The sequence below is a fragment of the Babesia bigemina genome (assembly GCF_000981445.1).
Source record: "Babesia bigemina genome assembly Bbig001, chromosome : IV".
In the NCBI taxonomy this organism is placed as follows: domain Eukaryota; phylum Apicomplexa; class Aconoidasida; order Piroplasmida; family Babesiidae; genus Babesia; species Babesia bigemina.
This window is the reverse complement of record NC_027219.1, coordinates 106,158-124,809: the sequence shown is the minus strand read 5'-3', so window position 1 is coordinate 124,809 and position 18,652 is coordinate 106,158. Positions and strand designations below refer to the sequence as shown.

Sequence of the window (18,652 nt, the reverse complement as noted above, 5' to 3'; positions counted from 1 at the left end):
TACTTGGGATTGAACTACACGACTCTATATAGTATTATCAACGCGCTTACTGGTTGGTTCAACACGGAATCTTCGTTGAAATCACGAACGACGCTCTCCTCAGAAGAGGCTTCCGCAAGGCGGACCAGCGACCTGCGCTGACGAGCAAATGCGATACGCGCAACATTACAAGTTACGCTACTACATTTAGCCACTTGATACATCGATTTGGGATGTAATATGGTTATCCAAATGTGCAACTGGCTGTGTCTGTCGCTTATGTGTACGCACCTGCCTTACGGAACAAATCGAACAATAACTGCCGGATAACAGCTTTAGCTGGATTAGACATTCTTACATATGCGATGCAATATGATAAGCTTTTGTTGTGTCATGAACGGCAGATGATGTGTGTCATAACCTTGTAACACACCGGTCTCGGCGACCATGGCTCGGACGGCCTTAGCAGGAGCTATAGCGGCGTTGACATCAAACACGTCCAACCATGTAGACAGGTGCTTAGCAAGGTGCATCACTCCCTTTCCAGCTGATGTTCGTATTTGGGGTTCCTCACTGGTACAATTGAATCCACGGCCGTCGCCTTTGTTAATTCGTAAAATCCTACAAGCTTTTACGAGGAGGTTCAAGCGGGTGACACTGGTTGCAAATGGTCGCAAAGTGTACGCAAACGGAATACAGCTCAGCTCACTTAGACCTCAGCTTGCGGGCGGTGACCTATTTATAGCAGCACCTCAGCAGAGTGGCAAGACATTGCTCTATCTCCTGCCGGAGGCGATCCGTCGTTCTTACATAAAAAGCGGAGATGTAGATAAAGCGGCGCATAAAACACTGGTTTTGCTGCCCACGGTAGACCTTGTATTGTTAGGCAGCAGAAACGCAGCTGGAGTTCTACGGCAAACATGCAGCGTGCTTGCCCTGTACTATAAGGATGTCTTAAGCGGTCAACACAAGAGTCTAATACCGAGATCCGACGTTATATACACAACGCCGCAATGCGCACTCAAGGCTATGCTGGCGACTCCGGCTCTCTTTGAAGATGTCAAAACACTGGTTCTTGATGAAGCACAACGACTCCTGAAGGCACAATCATTGTCAACCGTTCTGAGGTTAAAGGCGCTGCTGAAACCGCATATTCAGACCATTGTCTTGGCGCCGCGTAATGACAATATTCTCAGAGAACGAGTTAGCAGAGCATTAAGGGTGGATATGAAGGTTATCTCGTTCTGCCCGGAACATGACGGATCACCAGTGACACGGCATATATGGGGTCCACAGCGTAGCGCCTTCTTCGATGTTGTGATGAAGTCCAACGCTAACGTAAATACGCCCATATTGCCAATGCCTGCAATAGAGCAAAAGGCGCAAGAGCACAAGAAACGCATTGTGGACCATTGCAGGACAAAGGAGCTATTTATCGACCACCGTTACCGATGCGAGTTTGTTCTCTACGATCCATCAAAACTATGTCAAATGATACATGCGACCTTAACCAAAGGAGCTAAAGCCGTTTTCTTCTACCCCACCGTGAGAATGGCGCAGTTCTGCTACATCTACTTTAAACACTGTCTGAAAGTCAAGAGACCAATGTACGCACTACATGGAGGATTATCGCAAGAGAAAAGACGATATACAATAGATGTATTCTCGTCTGTAGACGATGGGGTGCTGTTTTGCACAGACATAGCGTCATTGGGCTTAAATCTTGGTGACGTCGATTTCGTTGCACATGTCGGCGCACCGGAATCCGTTGAAGTATTGGCTGATCGCGTTGGAATGGTGAAAACGAAGGAGTATGAATGTAGTAATTTGTTATTACTCCACGATCTCGATGCTCATGTTCTCTACGAAGCATCACAGCTGAATTGCGACATACAGCCAACGAAGTGTAGTCCTGACCAGAGCACTAAGTTTGATGTGCCACGATCGTGGGTTGATAATCCATGTTACAGCGCTTCTTGCGAACTTATGTACAGATCCCTGCTAGGGTATTACTGCAACCACGCCATGCGGCTGAAATTCGAACGCTGGCAAGTGCCCAGTCTTGTCTGCGAAATTGTGCGTTCGTTCGGTTGTACAGATACATTTAGTGTGAGCCATCAGTTTGCATCCAGGCTCCAATTGTGGGACGCGCCAGGGCTGGTGATAGATAGACAATCGAAGCGCAAAACAGAACTACAGGCAGCAGCAGCCGGCTATCCTGGATTTAAATCGAGAGCCATTCAGACGAACACTACGCAAGTAGACGAACTATACAGAACACCTCTCCCAATAATGGATGTGGCAAATAGCCGTGACAGCCTAATAGACGCTCCGACGGCAACAGCATGCCAAGAAGCCTAACCTACAAGAAAACACACCGGAATGCAGTGTACCAATGCAGTTATGTTTCCGAAGTAAATCGCATGCATATACATGGCTTTTGTTATCAGAGTAAATTAAACAATACATATGTGCGGGGCTGAAAAGCGCTCTCAAAGAAGAGTCGCTAATGCGTCAAAGGTGAACCTAACTTCGTCGTGGTTGCAACAGCCTAAAATGGCCACTTTACCGCTATGGTAAACTACACATGTGGCAAAACGTTTGTCTTGTCGCCGTAGGTGTGCAAGCTCTGCCTCTAGTTCACGTTCCAGCTCCAGCCCTGCGTCCCATACAGATGTCGTCGGATCAGATTCGGCCGGGCCCGTACTATTCTCAGGGGGCTCAGGTAGGTCGATTTGCAGCCTAACGCAAGCGTTGGAAATGCTGGTGATATTCTGCTTGGCGGAAAGACCCCTCTGTAGCAGTAATCGCAAATCGATTGGGCCGTCGAAAGCGACTCTACAGTACAGCTGGTCGACCTTTACGCTCTGCAAAACTGTCTTCACGGGCAACACATTGTTGTTCACAACGTAGCACCACTGTAGACCGTTGCCATGCGTGATGCGGTCTCTTAGTGTCGACACCTTCCATTTAGTGCGATAGCGCAATTTATAGACAACGCGGCTCAGCTCCTTTTCGACTTGACCTTCGGTCAGGTTGCCCATAATAACGACCCTTCCATTGGAGTATATGCGACACATGCAAAAGGGCGAGGGAATCACCACCTGGACGGCGAAATGTGAGAACTCGCTCCGCGCGAAATTCCGCGCGATGTGTAACAACTCATCGCTCTGGAAACCCCGTTTACTCACAATCGTTGAGGCCCAGAGGACGCAAACTTCTGCAGTCGTTACGGTGTGTGCTGCGAAGTGATGGCAGGAAATTCATTGGCGTACCTGAGGGCCGGCGACATCCACGCAACGACACGAACCTTTCGTCCTCACGCATTTACTACAGTGATGATACAACTAAATGATGCACATCGTATTGAAAGTATTAAAATGCAAAGTTGAGGCAACTAGCGGGTAGTCAGTTCCTCCACATAGACGACGTCGCCGAATCCGAAGGAGCGTGCGGGTTGGCCTGTGTCGTCGAGTTAGAGAACCCGTAATACGGTTGTTGTGATGCGTAGTAGCTGACCAAACCGGGAGGCGTCTGCAGCCTGTCGTGTTGATAGCCGTAGTTCACATAAACTCCGTTTAAGTGGTGACGACCTTCCTTTTGTGAGTAATGCTCGCTGGCCCCTTGCCGGTAGTTCTTAGGCTTGTCCTCGTCATACGCATAAGAAAACGGTTGGTGCTTGGGGTTAGAATAGCGGCTGCGGTAGTAACCCATTTGCCAATGGCCTTGGAAACCTGCATCGGGAACGCCTTCCTGCTGAACCGAACTGTCGCCGTGAAGAGTGTCCACCTCATCTTGCTGGGACACCCCTCCGACGTTCTGAGTTACTAGTGCGCCGCCATCGTGCTGTACTGTGTTAGAACGGCCATCGTCTCCACCCACCATGTGAGAACTCCGCGGGTATTTGCTATAATCCCGCCTATTGGTTGACGGTTGCTGATAGTGGCCCACAGTCGCACCCGCAGGCCACATATTTACCTTGGGTGGCTCTTCGTCGAAGTAACTAAACATTGCTGTCGCGTCAATGCCGGTAGACAGAGTTTTCGGCATTACAACGGGGGGTAGCGGGTCCTCCGCCACCGCGAGGCGTGCCTGTACCGGAGACATGTGCGGTTGCTCCGCTCTGGGCGACGACTGTATCAATTTGTGTTGAAGCTGCTGTTCAACCTTAATTCGTTCGCTTATTTCCAATTTTTTCAAAGTTTCCTCAGCCTTGGCGAGTGCAAGAGCTTCCACGTCATTATTCACATCCGGGGTTACAGGAGCTTCCTGAACTTCGGGAATACGTTCATCCGCGGACTTCTTCTTGGGGATTTTGGGTGTACTATTTGCAGTTTGAGCAGTCGCATTTGACGGGGGCGACGGCGGTGGAACCGCTGACTGCTCTTCAGGAGACTTCTTCAGCAATGACGCCCACTGGATTGGAAGCTGCTTCTTAGGGGGTTGTGGTTGCTGCTGTGATTTGGAGTTTTCTTTGCCTGATTCTTTCGAGGCAGACTCTCTACGAGTGTTGCGGCCCTGCTTTTTCTCCGTAGGGTTTCTTTGAGGAGCCTTTGCACGCGCCCCCTGATCCTGTTGGGGCGCAACAGAAGCAGATGGTTCAACCGCTTCGGAAGACGCAACGGCCTCCACGGTCGAATCCTTGGGTGTCGTTGCCGCAGCGGCTTCTTTACCTACCTGTGCACGGCGTGTCTCTTGTGGCTCCTTAGCCGGGGGAGCCTTAGTAACAGCTTTCTGCACGCCTCTAACCGGTGCCTTTGGCCTTTTCAGTAACTGCGTTGCTTTTACCTTTGGCTTTTGCTGAGAGTTAACAACAGTCCATTCGCCATGCTCGTGACCGATGTTTACCTCCATAATGCGATCAACCTCTTGCTGGATTTTGTCCCCATTGTAGTCGCACGCCTTAACCAGCTGCGTTATCTCAGCGTAGTTGTAGTCGTACCGTTCTAGGATTGGCAGCAAGTTACCAATCCACTTCTGGGTGCGAGGCGACCCTGGGTACGGTGATTCTTCTCGGCCACCTCTAACGCCTGTTTTGCTAGAAGCACTCCTAACCATTCTGAACAATAATTAGAACGCGTATAAGAACACAATATGATAGGGCCATGTAGAATCTCTCAGACGCGAATAGCGACACGCACACCACGGGCTTAGCCAACGAAAACTCGCACATATAAGCGTATACAAAAACCTCAGTGGTATTAAAGAACGGTTTGGGGGGCAGGTGGGATATTTGCAACAGGACATACCTGCGGTGATGACGAAGTGAATAATCCCTATAATATTGGCGATAATTTGTATAGGCCACTTAGTCACCTATAACAAAAGTAATTTAAAAACTGTATTGAAAATTATATGGCCGGCCGTGGAGCTCGCGGATGACTATTTTGCACAACAATACGGCTGATGCTGGAGGGCCGCAGACACTGTAAGGGCACGCTCGAAAAACGGCTCTCAATATTCCCTTACATCAAAAATTAACAATTTTTCAATTCGATTTGTAAAACGTGTTGCTCTTGTTGCTAGTAAATATGCGGATTCGCTTCCGCGGACACGGACTATACAGCCCAGGAAGCACGCGTCATCGTCACGATTTAGCTTCCACATGGGAACACATCAACGTCGTACACAAATTAACCTATTACTAGAGGCTGTCAACGAGTTCAGTAGGCGTGTCTTTCGACCGATCGCCATCATCCCAACAGATGCGGCGTGCAACAGAGCCCGGCTATGCCGACACCCACTAGCACACCTAGAGGTCATCTTCTATTGAGTAATCGCCTGCGCAGATGCGTTACGCACAGATAGTAGTCGGTCCGGCCGGTAGTGGCAAGACCACATATTGCAAAGCGCTTCAGGACTACTTGACGGCCTGCCGAAGGCGCTGCCACATCATCAACCTCGACCCTGCCACCGAGGAGTATATACGCTTTGAAGATGTTAACAGTCGAAAGAATAATGCGGCAGATAACGACGGTAGGTTCTCGGGATTCAGATGCACATTGCGCTGCAGAATGTAGTATATTCGATACCGATATTCGAGATTTTGTCGACATAGGTGCCGTAATAGAAGAGGATGAGCTCGGACCAAATGCAGCCTTGGTAAGGAGTGCAGAAATGCTCACGGACAACATCGAATGGCTGGCGGAACAGATAGAAGAGACTTACAGCGACGAGTCATACCTACTTTTCGATACGCCTGGGCAGGTGGAGCTATTCGTACACCTGCAGTATGTCAAGAGCATATCGCAATTGTTGAATAGGCTTAACATCAACGCTGTGGCCGTATTCCTCTTGGATGTCAGCTTCATGACAGACCCGACCAAACTTATCGCAGGGTCCATGGCAGGGCTTGCAGCCATGGCCAACCTACATATGCCTCATCTAAATGTGCTTACAAAATGCGATCTACTCTATGAAACAGACGGAAGCGGTGATTTCACGTTGAAACCATTCGCCGATATCACAAGCAGCACCTTTGGACTCTCATCGAGGGACCTCGCCTTTCAAAAAAAAATATTCTCCAAAGCAAACCCAAGCAAAGACGAAGAAGAAGCATACGCCGAGGATCTGGATGACAAAGAAGATGAGCTCGATTCCACTGTTGATTACGAAACACTCTGTGGCATGATAAACCGCGGGCCAGACGAACTGCTAGGTGCACTGGACAGCCACTTGCCACAAAAATTCAAGGGATTGAATTCGGCATTCGTGTCTTTGCTGGAGGACTTCAACCTTGTAAGCTTCATACCGCTTAACATAAATGATGAGGCGTCGCTTGAGCAAATAGTGGTTGCGACAGATGCGTCATTGCAATACGGGGAGGACGCAGAACCGCGGACCAATTTCGACATGTATGGAGACTAATGGAAGTTTACAAAATAACGTATTTACATTTGTGGGCACTGTTTTAGAAGAATGTGGCACACCGTTGTACACCGTACGATATTGCGTGCATAGTGATGGACGCCTATAAGGCGTCATCGTGCTGATCCTCAAGATGGACCACGTGATATTGCGTGGGGACGTTTGCAGTGTCTGAAACGAATATGCAAATAGGCGAAGTTGGCCGCTCACCTGGCTGCTTAGCGGTCGAAACATCAGCGTGGTAAAGAGCGTTGACCTTGAGCAGCAACTCCGACAAAAACTGCTGGGAATCCTCAGTCACATCAGACGTAATTGGCGAGTTCAGGCAACGAGTTTTGCAGTTAACAGGGTAGTTATGATGACGGTCATCTTCGGTGTAAGAAGCTGTCATGCTTATTATACAGCATGTCTCACATATTTTTTTACTGCAGTCGTGCAAACCACCCAGCGGATTGTTGGCGCACTGAAGCTCAATATCACCTGATCAATATTCAATCAGCCAAGATGTTTGACCTACGTAGGCGTGTGAAAGAACACTTGCACTGTTGAGGTGTGTCTTGGTAATTGGCGAAAACGTTGTTTAGGACGCACACGCGTGCTGAATATGTATAATTCACGCAATAATCACCTACTGTCATGTCTATCATTCAAAGAAAAGATTTTAGCAATAGCCAACGGAACAACGCTCCTCTCCATCAGCTGGTTGAAAGATTCCAGCGGTGCCTTGCCGGAATCGGTAGACTCCGTCGCGCATACTGACGACACATAGCTAAAAACAACGAGCAGTGTAGGGAATTTTAACGGAATTGGCATCCTATAGCTATATAATAAACATCTGAGGAAAAGACTCCTAAACCTAAGCGGTGTAAATTCATTATATGCGATGTGTAGAATTAATTGTAAAATTCATCGTAAATAATAAGATTTCTATGCGAAGAAATCATTGTGCTGGTCCCTTAGACCCAAAGGCGTCGTCGAAGTTTACGCGTAACTCTGCAAATTTTTGAAATAATGGCATAGAAGTCATCTAAATTCAGTCAACGCAAACTTACGTGGTGATTGAGCTACACCGTTGGTGTAATCCGTCTGTTTCACATTCAACTTGTATCTTGCGAGCGCCTTTTCACGGTACGGGTCTTTCAAGCACCTGAATTACGGTTAACACTGTCACATATAGGCAGAACAATAAGTTGTGTGATGTTGAGCCATGTTTATGTAGCCGTTTGCGTTGTATGCCGTCACAAGGCGATGTGAACTCACTTGCATAAGATTTCGGCCATTTCCAAGCAATACCTCGAATACGAAGACTTCGCAGATCTCCACATTTTTATAACCAAATAGCTAGCACTGTGCTTCGGGTCATAAAATGATCAGGTATCAAACCAGTCCCTCCTCCCAATGTGTATTTTTTTCCCCGACCCGCCCATAAAGATGAAGCCCTTCAGATATGATAATCCGCTCGTGCAGGTTGTTTTCTGGGCTTTTTAGGTGTGCCATCAGGCCCTCATGTAGGCTCCAGCGCGATTTCACTTCCATACGGAATGTTGCAGTCGTGGCACATGTGGATCATGGCAAGACGACACTCGTCGACGGGCTTCTACGCTGTAGCGGCGAACAATTGACGCACAGTCGTGCCATGGACAGCCACGAACTAGAGAAGGAGAGAGGCATCACCATATGTTCTAAGGTGACTCGAGTTGAATGGTCTGGCCATACGTTCAACATTGTAGACACGCCCGGCCACGCGGATTTCGGAGGAGAGGTAGAACGTATACTGAACATTGTAGACTGTGTATGCCTTCTGGTAGATATCGTGGAAGGGCCAAAACCTCAGACGACATTCGTGTTGCGCAAGGCGCTGGAGAACCCGGATCTTAAGGCGGTTGTTGTGGTCAATAAATGTGACCGCGACTGTAACAAAACGCGGAGTGACATAGAAAATGAACTCTTCGAACTGTTTGTAGACTGCGGAGCTTCAGACGAACAACTTGAGTTCCCGATTCTTTTTGCGTCGGCAAAGGAAAATTGGGTCTCATCGTCTTACCCGGTCGACCGACACCAAGTGTCAGGGACATCAAAGATTCTTGAATGCTTATCGCATGTGGCGCCGTCGCCTAAGGTGTCGAAGCACACAAATTTCACGCTACAGGTATCGCTGCTCGATTTCGAAGAGGGCTGTGCACTTATAACCGGTAAGATTAACAGCGGCAGCATTCAGAAGGGTGCAACGCTGCATATAAAGGACTGTAGCAACAAGTTGAAGGGGCACACTGTGGTTAAGGATATCTTTGTAGCAAAGCACAATGGAAAGGTAAGGTTGAACGGTGTTGCGCAGGTGGGTGACATTGTCACCATACAGTGCCATAAGGGCATTACTCCCGAAATAAATGACACGCTGGGAGATTCCACAGAGTTTGAACCTATCCCGCCGGTTAAAATCTCCGAACCGGTTATTTCCGTGCTTGTATCTGCAAATACCAGCCCATTGGCAGGAACTGATGGCAAGTTGCAGACCACAGCCGAAATTGGAAAAAGGCTGAAGCATGAAGCTAAGCGTAATCTCACCTTACGTATAGAAGAAACTGCGGGAAAAGATGGCTACTATATTAAGGGGCGCGGAGAACTACAGATCGGGGTCCTTCTGGAAAATATGCGACGCGAAGGATTCGAGATGACCGTATCGCCGCTTGCTGCGGTCACCACCGTGGGTGAAGATGGGGTAGAAATGGAGGCGGTGCAACAACTAGTTGTTCTGTGCCCAAGTGAAATGGCGCCAAATGTAGTAGACCTACTCGCGTCACGCGGTGTCGAGGTCTTATCATATTCAGGTGAGTGGGAAATTACAGAAAATACATAACATGTGCAGACTGTCGCGGAGGGACTGAGAAAATAACGCAGCTGGAATTTCAAGGTTCAACGTCACAGTTGCTTGGTTTGATGATTGCCCTGCGTGACATTACACGAGGGCGCGGAGAGATATCTTTGACTACAGTTGACTACAAACCTTACGAAAAAGACACACGGAATCTGCGAAAGAACGGCTCACTTATATCGAGCTGTATGGGTGTCGCTACTCCGTTTGGACTCGAACCTGCTATGTCTAAGGGCACACTCTTTATCTCAGAAGGAACCCGTGTCTACGAGGGGATGGTAATCGGGGAATCCGGTACCGACAAAGACATTCACCTTAACGTCGTTAGAACCAAACCCGTCACGGGAATGCGCAACAAAGGCGGAGAGCAAATCATAAAGATCGTCTGCAAGCAGCTTACTGTGGAACAAGCTCTGGCGTATCTAAGCCGAGATGAGCAATTAGAGCTCACACCCAAGAGAATCGTTATCCGTAAAAAGGTGTTAAATAAACGTTAAGCTCCAACTAAACGCAACCGTCTCTGTGTTGATACCTGTGTAGCCATGGTACGCGCGACATACGGCGCTCACGCAAATATCAACATGGCATCGCGTGGAGTTTACTGCTATTTTTACGGACAAAACATCTCATAATGTGGTTGTTAATGAGAAGTACACTGCGTTTGTTGGGATGTGCGGCTGGAATCCTGTAAAACATCGGCTGCCACGGGACTCGCCAGCTGCAATCTGCAGCCTGACCTTAAACGACGGCACTTTTGGAGCCGAATCCAGTACAGATCTGTTGTATATATCTATAAATAGTATTGCTACGTTTTTTTAAAAGCGTATGCCGCTTTAGGTGTAACTTTTAGGTGCGATGTTAACGTGGCCGATCCAATACTAGCAAGTACTAAAAATACGTACGTGCCACGTACGCTAATCACGAAATCTGCCGCACGGAGACACCACATTCTTTACATAGCTTCTCATTATCTTTTATTTTCAGGCAACATTAGTTGTCTTGTATACTAAGTTTTTAGCAATCACATTTAAACAAAACGACAATGTCGGGAACCCGTTCGTACATGTCGAACGACGACCACCACTATATCTGCAGCGATGAAGTTGATAGAGATACGGCTTTGATTGGCACAGCGCGCAGGCGCCGCACATGCACGGGAAACAAAATTGCCATATGCGTGCTGTCGTTAGCTGCAATAGGAGCAATCACAACTGGGATTGTTTTGCTCATTGTAAGATCAACAAAGGATCCTGAACCACCTAAATTGATGGGACCACGTAAATTGGTGGAACAGCGTAAAGAAATGTATGAGGAACCGACACAACCGCATGGGGGGTGTCTTACTTCAAGCGACCTTCTTGAGGAACTCAATGCGTTTTATGAACTCGGTGGGATTGGCACCTACAACGATGAAGAACTCTGTAGATTTGTACATTTTAAGCGCCTTGAAAAACGTTACAACAGACGTTACACTGATGTAGCTGCTAGGCATGCAGGATTTCTCAACTTTAGACGCAACATGGCCATAGTGGAGGAACACAAGAAAAAGGCGAACGCAACTTACACGAAGGGACCGAACCACTTCTTCGATATGGATGTTAAGGAATTGGCTTCCAAGCTGTTACATCCGATTGATGTGGGCCAGAATTTCCAAGAGTATGGGAGCCTTGGAGAGGTTATCGTAACAAAGGATAATCAAGAGACATATTCACTCCTGAAAGGGCATACCGATGACCCATACGCTGTTGATGTTGGATCGAAAGTATCTTTCGAAAATGTCAATTGGCGTACGCCTGGTGCAGTGTCGCCAGTAAAGGATCAGGGGCACTGCGGTTCGTGTTGGGCATTTGCCGCCATAGGTGCTGTAGAAAGCTTGTTCAGGATGGAAAAGCAACAATATTTGACCTTCAGTGAACAAGAACTTGTTAGCTGTGACCTGCAAAGTAACGGTTGCGGTGGAGGATTTAGCGATTTTGCATTGGAATACATTAAGAAAAACGGCGTTACAAGCTCTGAGGATTGGAACTACGAGGCGATTAATGGCGAATGTTCGGCACATCATGGCATCAGGTATTACATTAAGGACTACGTGAGCGCTAGAGGTGCAAACGTAGCTTCCACGCTTTTGGTGCGCGCCCCCACAGTCGTTTACGTAGCGTTCACAGAGGATTTGTTCCACTACAGCGGTGGTGTATATAACGGAGAATGCCCAGAGGAGCAACTCAACCACGCAGTACTTTTGGTTGGAGAAGGCTACGATGCCACGGTGAAGAAACGCTACTGGCTTATCAAGAATTCTTGGGGAAGCGACTGGGGAGAGGACGGGTTCATAAGACTCGAACGAACAGACAAAGGTTACGATAAGTGCGGCGTTCTATCGTTCGGCTTTATACCAACCGGCGCAGTGCTGGCCCACTAACTAATGCGCGCATAATGCGCCCGAAAATATCGGAGAAATTAATTTTTAAACTCACTTACGCATAATGTTTTGTAGATATGTGTTATATATGTATGTATACGTGAAATGTGGCGGCTGCAGAATACGATTTTAATCTCCATATCGCTTCATAGACGCATCTAGCTTTTAAGCGGCACGCGAATCTCCTGTGCGTTCCCACCTATGCACCACCCTTCGCAATGAGCTGTTGCTTTTTCTTTAAATGCTTGCTACAATTACACGGGACAATGATGCCAATGGAATCCTTATGGTGTCTGGGTGGCACTGCTTGACTTAAATTCCATATGCGGCTCCGACCTTCATACGACGTCATTGGCGCTTTTCATTCGAAAAAGTAGAATTGATTTTTTGATGTGTATAGAGATTAAGACACAACAAATAAGGTGTCGCGAGATACGGCGATTCTACAGTCAAGCAATCTCAGTCGCTTGCAATAACTAAATAAGATGATACTGAAGCGCGCACGGCATTCATAGACTTAAATGGCTTTTTTATTTAAAGCTCTTATGCATCATAAGTATGCGGCTCCCAGCACGCCTAAACTCGACGCTTTAAGATCTGCAATCTCCGCAAAACTACAGCCAATATATTTTCACATCAAGAACGACCCCAACTATGGAACATACGTCTACGACGAGCATTTCTATGTGGGTTACAATAAAATATGATTCATTAGAAACAGGGTGTACTATGTTCGCCTCTATTTGAGGGGAAAACATACACTGAGATCAACGCCATGGTTGATCAAATACTAGAACCGCTAGGTAGGCCGAAGGTGGCGATTACACATGTGTGATTAATCATGTAGGTCTAAAAGCTGCCGTTAGGTTAAACTGCCAACCACCTTCTCGTTTTTTTGTGAGTTACACTATTGTAGAAGATTCATTACCAAGTAGAAATTACGGCGTCATATTCGTTGGAGGTGGAATGTTGATAGCTGACCGGGCGCGTACAATTGTGTAAACTGAGCATAATCATATTGCCAGGGCATTTTACAAACTTCCCAAACCGAATGATGCCAAATATGAGCACGACTCAACTACTATTGCGCATGTCCAAACGATTGAGGTAGCTCCTTGCTGCTTGTGACATTTTATGTCGAGGGTGGTACTAACCTGCACATCCTGCAATCTCACTCTTTAAGTGTGCGAACTTGGTAAAACCATTGATAGGTCCCTCTCCAAGAATCGCAAGAGCAAGATAGAGAAGACACTGAAAATCAGTTATGCTGAATGTCTCATTCAATTTACCAGTAGTATATGCGTTCCCGTGCAAAAAGTTAGGTAGCGCTTCTTCTTTGTTGCCAACGTAACAAATGTTAAATAAAAGTTGGCGCTGCGGCGATTTATCGACTAGCTGTCAAACTAACCACACAACTGGAGCTAGAAGGATTATATCGAAAAAGCTGTATAGTATCCGCATTGGATATACTCCCATGCTCTATATACAGATGGTATCACTTGACAAGACTTAGACCTACCGCAAGGATTATCACGTCGACCAGATTAAGTAATAATGTTCCATAAACAACAAATGTGCCGATGTGTGAGATACGTGAGACCTTCGCAGAAACATCATCCAGTTCATTCGCGCTATAGTGCACAATATTTAGGCCCTGTAACGTTACATTTACAAACATATACATCGTACAAACCCAAGGGTAGTTTAAATCATTCCAATCAATCGATTGGATTTGATTCGCTTCACCGTGTTCAATGTTCTCCACAGCGTCATCACTTTCAGTAACCGTTAGCTTTACCTCGTCTTTCTTGAGCCAGCTGCTGACGAGTAGACGTGATAATTTAGACGCAACTCCAAAGCCCATTGTTATAGGCGCGATCTTCAATTATCCTAACATCCGTGTTGCTGTAACAGCATTAGCCGATACTGTATGAAATTTTCTTACGCACTCCAATTTACTTTATGGGTGATATAAATCCGTAATTATCACGAATTGTATTCCAGTGAGTCAAATTTTCGCTCATCTTTGTGATCTGTAGTAGCATCTCAGTTACTTGTGACTAGAGGTTGAATCGCCGAATTCTTTTGGCATACATTTAATTGATATTACGGCGTAAACACGATGTTCACGTTATTGTGGAGTAAAGTAGGTCCGATACGTACCACAATGCATCCATCATTTGTTGGAATCTAGTTTCGTACCCGTCGATGAAAAGATCGCGTGAATTTTCTATTTCATGATCATCTCGATTGGAAAGATGTCGACAGGGAATTAGTTGTGCGCTTTCAATTTATATATAACTCCAATATATATAGATTCACAAATTTGTTAAACGAAGGTTGACGACTGCTGTGAACGTATATTTGACAGTAACGCCGGAGACGTATCGTCCGTTTGGGTAATAGGATTCACACGAGAAGCTTTTGAGGTTACAAAGGGCGATTTGGTAGGCCTTTTGATTAAGTATAAGGTTTTGCGTTTTAATTTCCAAGTGGAGCAATAGCTGGACGGGGTTTGTGGGCCATTGCAGAAACGATAAATTGCAACGGTGCGATCAAAAAGGCTTCCAAAATGGTTAGAAGAGAATGTTTGATAACTGCGTTGGTTGCAGTGTTAGGTATGTTAGGAAACAGCCACGCTTTCGACATGGAGGCATGGGCCAACGAAACTCCTGACACTGCGGACATTAAAAATTTAGGCGACAAGCATATGACAGATAAAGCAAAAGATGATTATGCTACTGCTCTGGATATTACTACAGAAAACAATTCAAATAGTGAGGTCGGAGATATGGATGCAGTCCTGAAGGAACTCCAGGATCAGACTTTGGGTGGTAATATAGAAGGTACACAGGAGGCTACAAGTGGTGAAAATGTAGATAATAAGAAGGATGTAGACGTATCTGAGACATCAAAGGAGAGTGAAAAATCTGAACAGCCAAGAATCGAAGTTCCTGCAGACGATACGGATCACGCGAAGATTGTTTCAAAAGAAGAATACGAATCAAATCATAAAAATGCAGGGTTGAATGAAGCTTCGGTTAATATAACAATTCCAGTAGATACGAGTGCGGCGTATTCTCTTATTCCGACGGTGCCTTCTGATGATTCTGATGCTACTTCGGGCAACAACGACGCCATCATTGACGTCTTAGAACCATCAGGGCAAAACATGAGATTAGATACCATCGCTATGATAGATGAAACTATTTTGAAACTTGATAAGCGATTGCGAAATTTCTTGGATGCGGTATCTGCCGGAGCCCATGACCTTGACTACTACCAACGTTTCCTGGAGCATACGTATGAAACGTTCTGCCGTGAGATTAACGGTGATCTGGGACAGCTGGATTCGGTCAAATCGGATGCAGATGCGAATGGTGCGCCCGTGAATGTGCAGATAAGCGCCAAAATGTCCAGCGCTATCCGAGAAAGTTTCGACACCAAAGTGGAAGTATTGGAACTGGCAGCTTCAGAGGTAGCCATGCAAAAATCAAAGGAAATAGGAGCGAGGACAATTCATGATGCTCTGACCAACGGGTTAATAGCTGTGAAAAGTACGATTTCGTCGCCTGGACTAACCGTACACAATGAAGATGCCGAAATGAGAAACATGAATGCTATCATAGCAAGGATATCAAAATCTCTACTTGCGGAAATAATCAAGTGGACTCTAAATGAAGAAAGACTGAAAAAGAAGCTTTTCGAGGAAATTCTAAAACGCAATGACTTTATTAAGCACAACCCTACCGACAACAACGGAATAGATAAATTGACGCAATCTATAAGGGACGTCGCAGCAAAGTTTCACGTCGCTCAGAACGAAAGGACAAGCTCAATCCAAAAGCAAAGTGGATTTAAAGAATACATGGATGGCATGCGTGAGGACATAAACACCATACAGCGCCTTATCGACACATACTTCGCCACAGTACACAAAGGACACGCCAAGGCACTCCTGCAAGAAGCTAATCAGGAGTTAAAGAAGGATAGTGAGGCTGAAAGTGGAATGCGTCTACGTCTAGCAGAGGGCAAGATGCGAAATGAAACAAACGTCAATGCAGAGGGAACTCCGGAGCAGTTACGATGCCCAGGCAACTATCGTCCGCTACACCCTGACCAACCTATAGCGGACTCCAACCCTTGTGTACGTTTGGATAAATGGGCGGCTCCACAGTAGATTTATGCCACATGTGTAGGGGTCATATAAAGGAGAATCAATTCTGCAGGCCGAAGCGTCACTTACAACCAATAAAGCATCATTTGATAGCATTTAAACAAATTTACTTATTTATTAACATTGTATTTATACAAATGTGCCTCACTTTGCTGCTATTTAAATCCATTCACAATGTCACGTAATAATAGACAACACTCTTACACATCGGACCGTGCTAGACCAGGACCCTAATTATGTGATTTATATTGCTCATTTTCAGGTCTAAAATGCACTGTCTCACGTTCATGGGATAAATGTTGCTTTCTATGTAACAGAAACAGCTATGCTGGTTACTTTGATAGGCCGCTCCAACGTTGGCAAATCATCGCTTTTCAATGCGTTGGCAGCTCATAACACAAACTTCTCCAATGTAATGAAGTCCGTCGTTTCAGATCACCCCGGAACAACTCGTAACGCTAAGCATGGCCAATTCTTCATAAAAGGAAAGAGAATCTCACTGATAGATACAGGAGGCATTGATTCACTCGTATACCCATTCGCCAATCGCATACAGAAAACAAATGGGAGTCATTCACTGTCGAGGATTGAAGATGATGCTGTTAGAGCCATCAAAATGTCGGACATGGTTCTGCTTGTTCTCGATGGCCAAGAGGGCCTAACTCCCCTAGACACAAAGATAGCAAGGAAATTGCGTCTATGGTCGAAGGACACACCGAGAGGTTTTAAGATAAATTTGGTAGTTAACAAACTAGATAGAGAAGGTTCAAAGGATTATTATGAAGCCTTAAGCACGTGTTTGTCGGACTGTTACTCTCTGGAGATGGGAGAACCCGTATTCGTTAGTGCAGTTGAACGTACAGGCATCAAGAGTCTCCTGGACCTTATATCTGAAGCTTTAAACATAAGGGACGCTAACCGAAACCTTAACTTGGAAGATATGGCACTTATGGCGAACCACCACATCGACAATGAGCGCAGTGCGTATAACGGCGTAGGTGACATGTCTATGACCGACGCCGACATCGATAGATCCATGCGAGTTTTCTCTCCCGTGTCAAGCTCATTTAAACCGCATGAAAGATGGATGCGGCTATTAAACAGCGTGTGTGATAATGTACCATTCACTATTGCAGACGAAGGTGATTTTGTAGTACCGCCTGTATTGTCCCCGGGTGAAAAGATTGCACAGATGTACATTTCAAAATCGGCAAACAATCGAATGTTCGTTGACCAATCAGAAGGCGACACAACTGTTGAAAATAGCTATAATGATATAGAATCAACGCAACCAAAAATAGAAGAAACATCAAGCACCATGCTACCGCTGCGTGTAGTATTGTTGGGGAGTGTTGCAAGCTGCCAAGACACACTGGCTAGGCTTTTAGCGGATTCGAAAATCAACAGTACAAACGTACCTGAATTTATCGGTGACACCTTGTCGCCAAATTGGCATCAGTACTATGTTGAATGGGGCCGTGACAATTGTAAATTGCCGATCACTCAGCCTGTAGAACTCTATTCCGCTGCGGCGTTGAACTTGGGAGGTAGCCTGGGGAGAGTTGCATCGATGCAAACACTCGCTCTGGTGCGCAAGGCGGACATCATTATCATGTGTGTTCAGAACACTGATGAAAGACATGCGTGGAAAGTGCACCTTACTAAAAAGGAATGCGCATGGGTATCCCGTATCATCCGATCTCACAAACCAATGGTATTAGTGGTTCCAGCGCAACAGCCTCCGAAACGTAAAATGGAACTGGATTTATCTAGTACGGGCCATGAGTTTGATGGCATCCCTATATTGTCCCTTCCTATGATTAATGCAGGTTTAGATAACACAACTGAACTTACTACACCGGATGTGCAACACACGGCGTTGCGACGTCTCAGAAACGAGGTCTTGGCATTGGCAAGGAGATCTAGACAGGTAATAGAAACGAGCGTTTTGAACAATTGGCTGCGAAAGTTCTTGGCGAAGTGGCCGCCCCCATGGCATGACGGCGCAAAGGTCAACGTTAAATTCGCCGCTCAAGTGAGAGGGAATCCACCAACATTTATCATGTGGTCAAACGTGTATGGCGTATTTCCTCAACATTATATGAGGCAGATCAAACGTGCTATATCGGACGAATTTGGATTCAAAGGTGTCCCACTTAAGTTCATACTACGAACCACGGCGGAGCCGAAATCCACTGGTCGCAGGCACAACCTGTCGTGGAAACGGAAGCTACACAGTGATTAAAGCGTAATATCTGGTGAAGGAAAGAGGAAAGGAATTTTACTACTTCACCAAGTGATGTATGGATGCGACCGCAACACAAGGCATAAATGTGGC

At 46.2% G+C, this 18,652-nt stretch overlaps 12 protein-coding genes across 12 annotated transcripts; 7 read left to right on the top strand and 5 right to left on the bottom strand.

Annotated features, from left to right (window-relative positions):
- Nucleotides 1-426: 426 nt before the first annotated feature.
- Nucleotides 427-2,340, top strand: BBBOND_0400430 (RNA helicase, putative; the record flags this gene model as incomplete). Its single annotated transcript, XM_012914283.1, has 1 exon — nucleotides 427-2,340. One exon carries the CDS (start codon nucleotides 427-429, stop codon nucleotides 2,338-2,340), a length of 1,914 nt encoding a protein of 637 aa, XP_012769737.1.
- Nucleotides 2,341-2,471: 131 nt separating this feature from the next.
- BBBOND_0400420 (hypothetical protein, conserved) lies at nucleotides 2,472-3,306 on the bottom strand (the record flags this gene model as incomplete). The annotated part of the gene is made up of 2 exons (XM_012914282.1): nucleotides 2,472-3,220; nucleotides 3,255-3,306. 2 exons carry the CDS (start codon nucleotides 3,304-3,306, stop codon nucleotides 2,472-2,474), a joined length of 801 nt encoding a protein of 266 aa, XP_012769736.1.
- An 81-nt stretch (nucleotides 3,307-3,387) lies between these two features.
- BBBOND_0400410 (hypothetical protein, conserved) lies at nucleotides 3,388-5,037 on the bottom strand (the record flags this gene model as incomplete). The annotated part of the gene is made up of 1 exon (XM_012914281.1): nucleotides 3,388-5,037. One exon carries the CDS (start codon nucleotides 5,035-5,037, stop codon nucleotides 3,388-3,390), a length of 1,650 nt encoding a protein of 549 aa, XP_012769735.1.
- Nucleotides 5,038-5,768: 731 nt separating this feature from the next.
- Nucleotides 5,769-6,846, top strand: BBBOND_0400400 (ATP binding protein, putative; the record flags this gene model as incomplete). The annotated part of the gene is made up of 2 exons (XM_012914280.1): nucleotides 5,769-5,955; nucleotides 5,993-6,846. 2 exons carry the CDS (start codon nucleotides 5,769-5,771, stop codon nucleotides 6,844-6,846), a joined length of 1,041 nt encoding a protein of 346 aa, XP_012769734.1.
- Nucleotides 6,847-6,949: 103 nt separating this feature from the next.
- On the bottom strand, nucleotides 6,950-7,659 carry BBBOND_0400390 (hypothetical protein, conserved; the record flags this gene model as incomplete). Its single annotated transcript, XM_012914279.1, has 3 exons — nucleotides 6,950-7,326; nucleotides 7,364-7,444; nucleotides 7,479-7,659. The coding sequence occupies 3 exons, from the start codon at nucleotides 7,657-7,659 to the stop codon at nucleotides 6,950-6,952; spliced, it is 639 nt and encodes a 212-aa protein (XP_012769733.1).
- A 127-nt stretch (nucleotides 7,660-7,786) lies between these two features.
- BBBOND_0400380 (hypothetical protein, conserved) lies at nucleotides 7,787-8,171 on the bottom strand (the record flags this gene model as incomplete). Its single annotated transcript, XM_012914278.1, has 3 exons — nucleotides 7,787-7,839; nucleotides 7,899-7,993; nucleotides 8,107-8,171. 3 exons carry the CDS (start codon nucleotides 8,169-8,171, stop codon nucleotides 7,787-7,789), a joined length of 213 nt encoding a protein of 70 aa, XP_012769732.1.
- Nucleotides 8,172-8,293: 122 nt separating this feature from the next.
- On the top strand, nucleotides 8,294-10,215 carry BBBOND_0400370 (GTP binding protein, putative; the record flags this gene model as incomplete). Its single annotated transcript, XM_012914277.1, has 2 exons — nucleotides 8,294-9,674; nucleotides 9,713-10,215. The coding sequence occupies 2 exons, from the start codon at nucleotides 8,294-8,296 to the stop codon at nucleotides 10,213-10,215; spliced, it is 1,884 nt and encodes a 627-aa protein (XP_012769731.1).
- Nucleotides 10,216-10,760: 545 nt separating this feature from the next.
- On the top strand, nucleotides 10,761-12,137 carry BBBOND_0400360 (cysteine protease 2, putative; the record flags this gene model as incomplete). Its single annotated transcript, XM_012914276.1, has 1 exon — nucleotides 10,761-12,137. One exon carries the CDS (start codon nucleotides 10,761-10,763, stop codon nucleotides 12,135-12,137), a length of 1,377 nt encoding a protein of 458 aa, XP_012769730.1.
- Nucleotides 12,138-12,658: 521 nt separating this feature from the next.
- Nucleotides 12,659-13,117, top strand: BBBOND_0400350 (hypothetical protein, conserved; the record flags this gene model as incomplete). The annotated part of the gene is made up of 4 exons (XM_012914275.1): nucleotides 12,659-12,823; nucleotides 12,859-12,940; nucleotides 12,985-13,034; nucleotides 13,073-13,117. 4 exons carry the CDS (start codon nucleotides 12,659-12,661, stop codon nucleotides 13,115-13,117), a joined length of 342 nt encoding a protein of 113 aa, XP_012769729.1.
- A 169-nt stretch (nucleotides 13,118-13,286) lies between these two features.
- Nucleotides 13,287-14,001, bottom strand: BBBOND_0400340 (hypothetical protein; the record flags this gene model as incomplete). Its single annotated transcript, XM_012914274.1, has 3 exons — nucleotides 13,287-13,511; nucleotides 13,657-13,791; nucleotides 13,831-14,001. The coding sequence occupies 3 exons, from the start codon at nucleotides 13,999-14,001 to the stop codon at nucleotides 13,287-13,289; spliced, it is 531 nt and encodes a 176-aa protein (XP_012769728.1).
- Nucleotides 14,002-14,709: 708 nt separating this feature from the next.
- On the top strand, nucleotides 14,710-16,317 carry BBBOND_0400330 (membrane protein, putative; the record flags this gene model as incomplete). Its single annotated transcript, XM_012914273.1, has 1 exon — nucleotides 14,710-16,317. One exon carries the CDS (start codon nucleotides 14,710-14,712, stop codon nucleotides 16,315-16,317), a length of 1,608 nt encoding a protein of 535 aa, XP_012769727.1.
- Nucleotides 16,318-16,729: 412 nt separating this feature from the next.
- Nucleotides 16,730-18,559, top strand: BBBOND_0400320 (GTPase, putative; the record flags this gene model as incomplete). Its single annotated transcript, XM_012914272.1, has 1 exon — nucleotides 16,730-18,559. The coding sequence occupies one exon, from the start codon at nucleotides 16,730-16,732 to the stop codon at nucleotides 18,557-18,559; it is 1,830 nt and encodes a 609-aa protein (XP_012769726.1).
- Nucleotides 18,560-18,652: the final 93 nt, after the last annotated feature.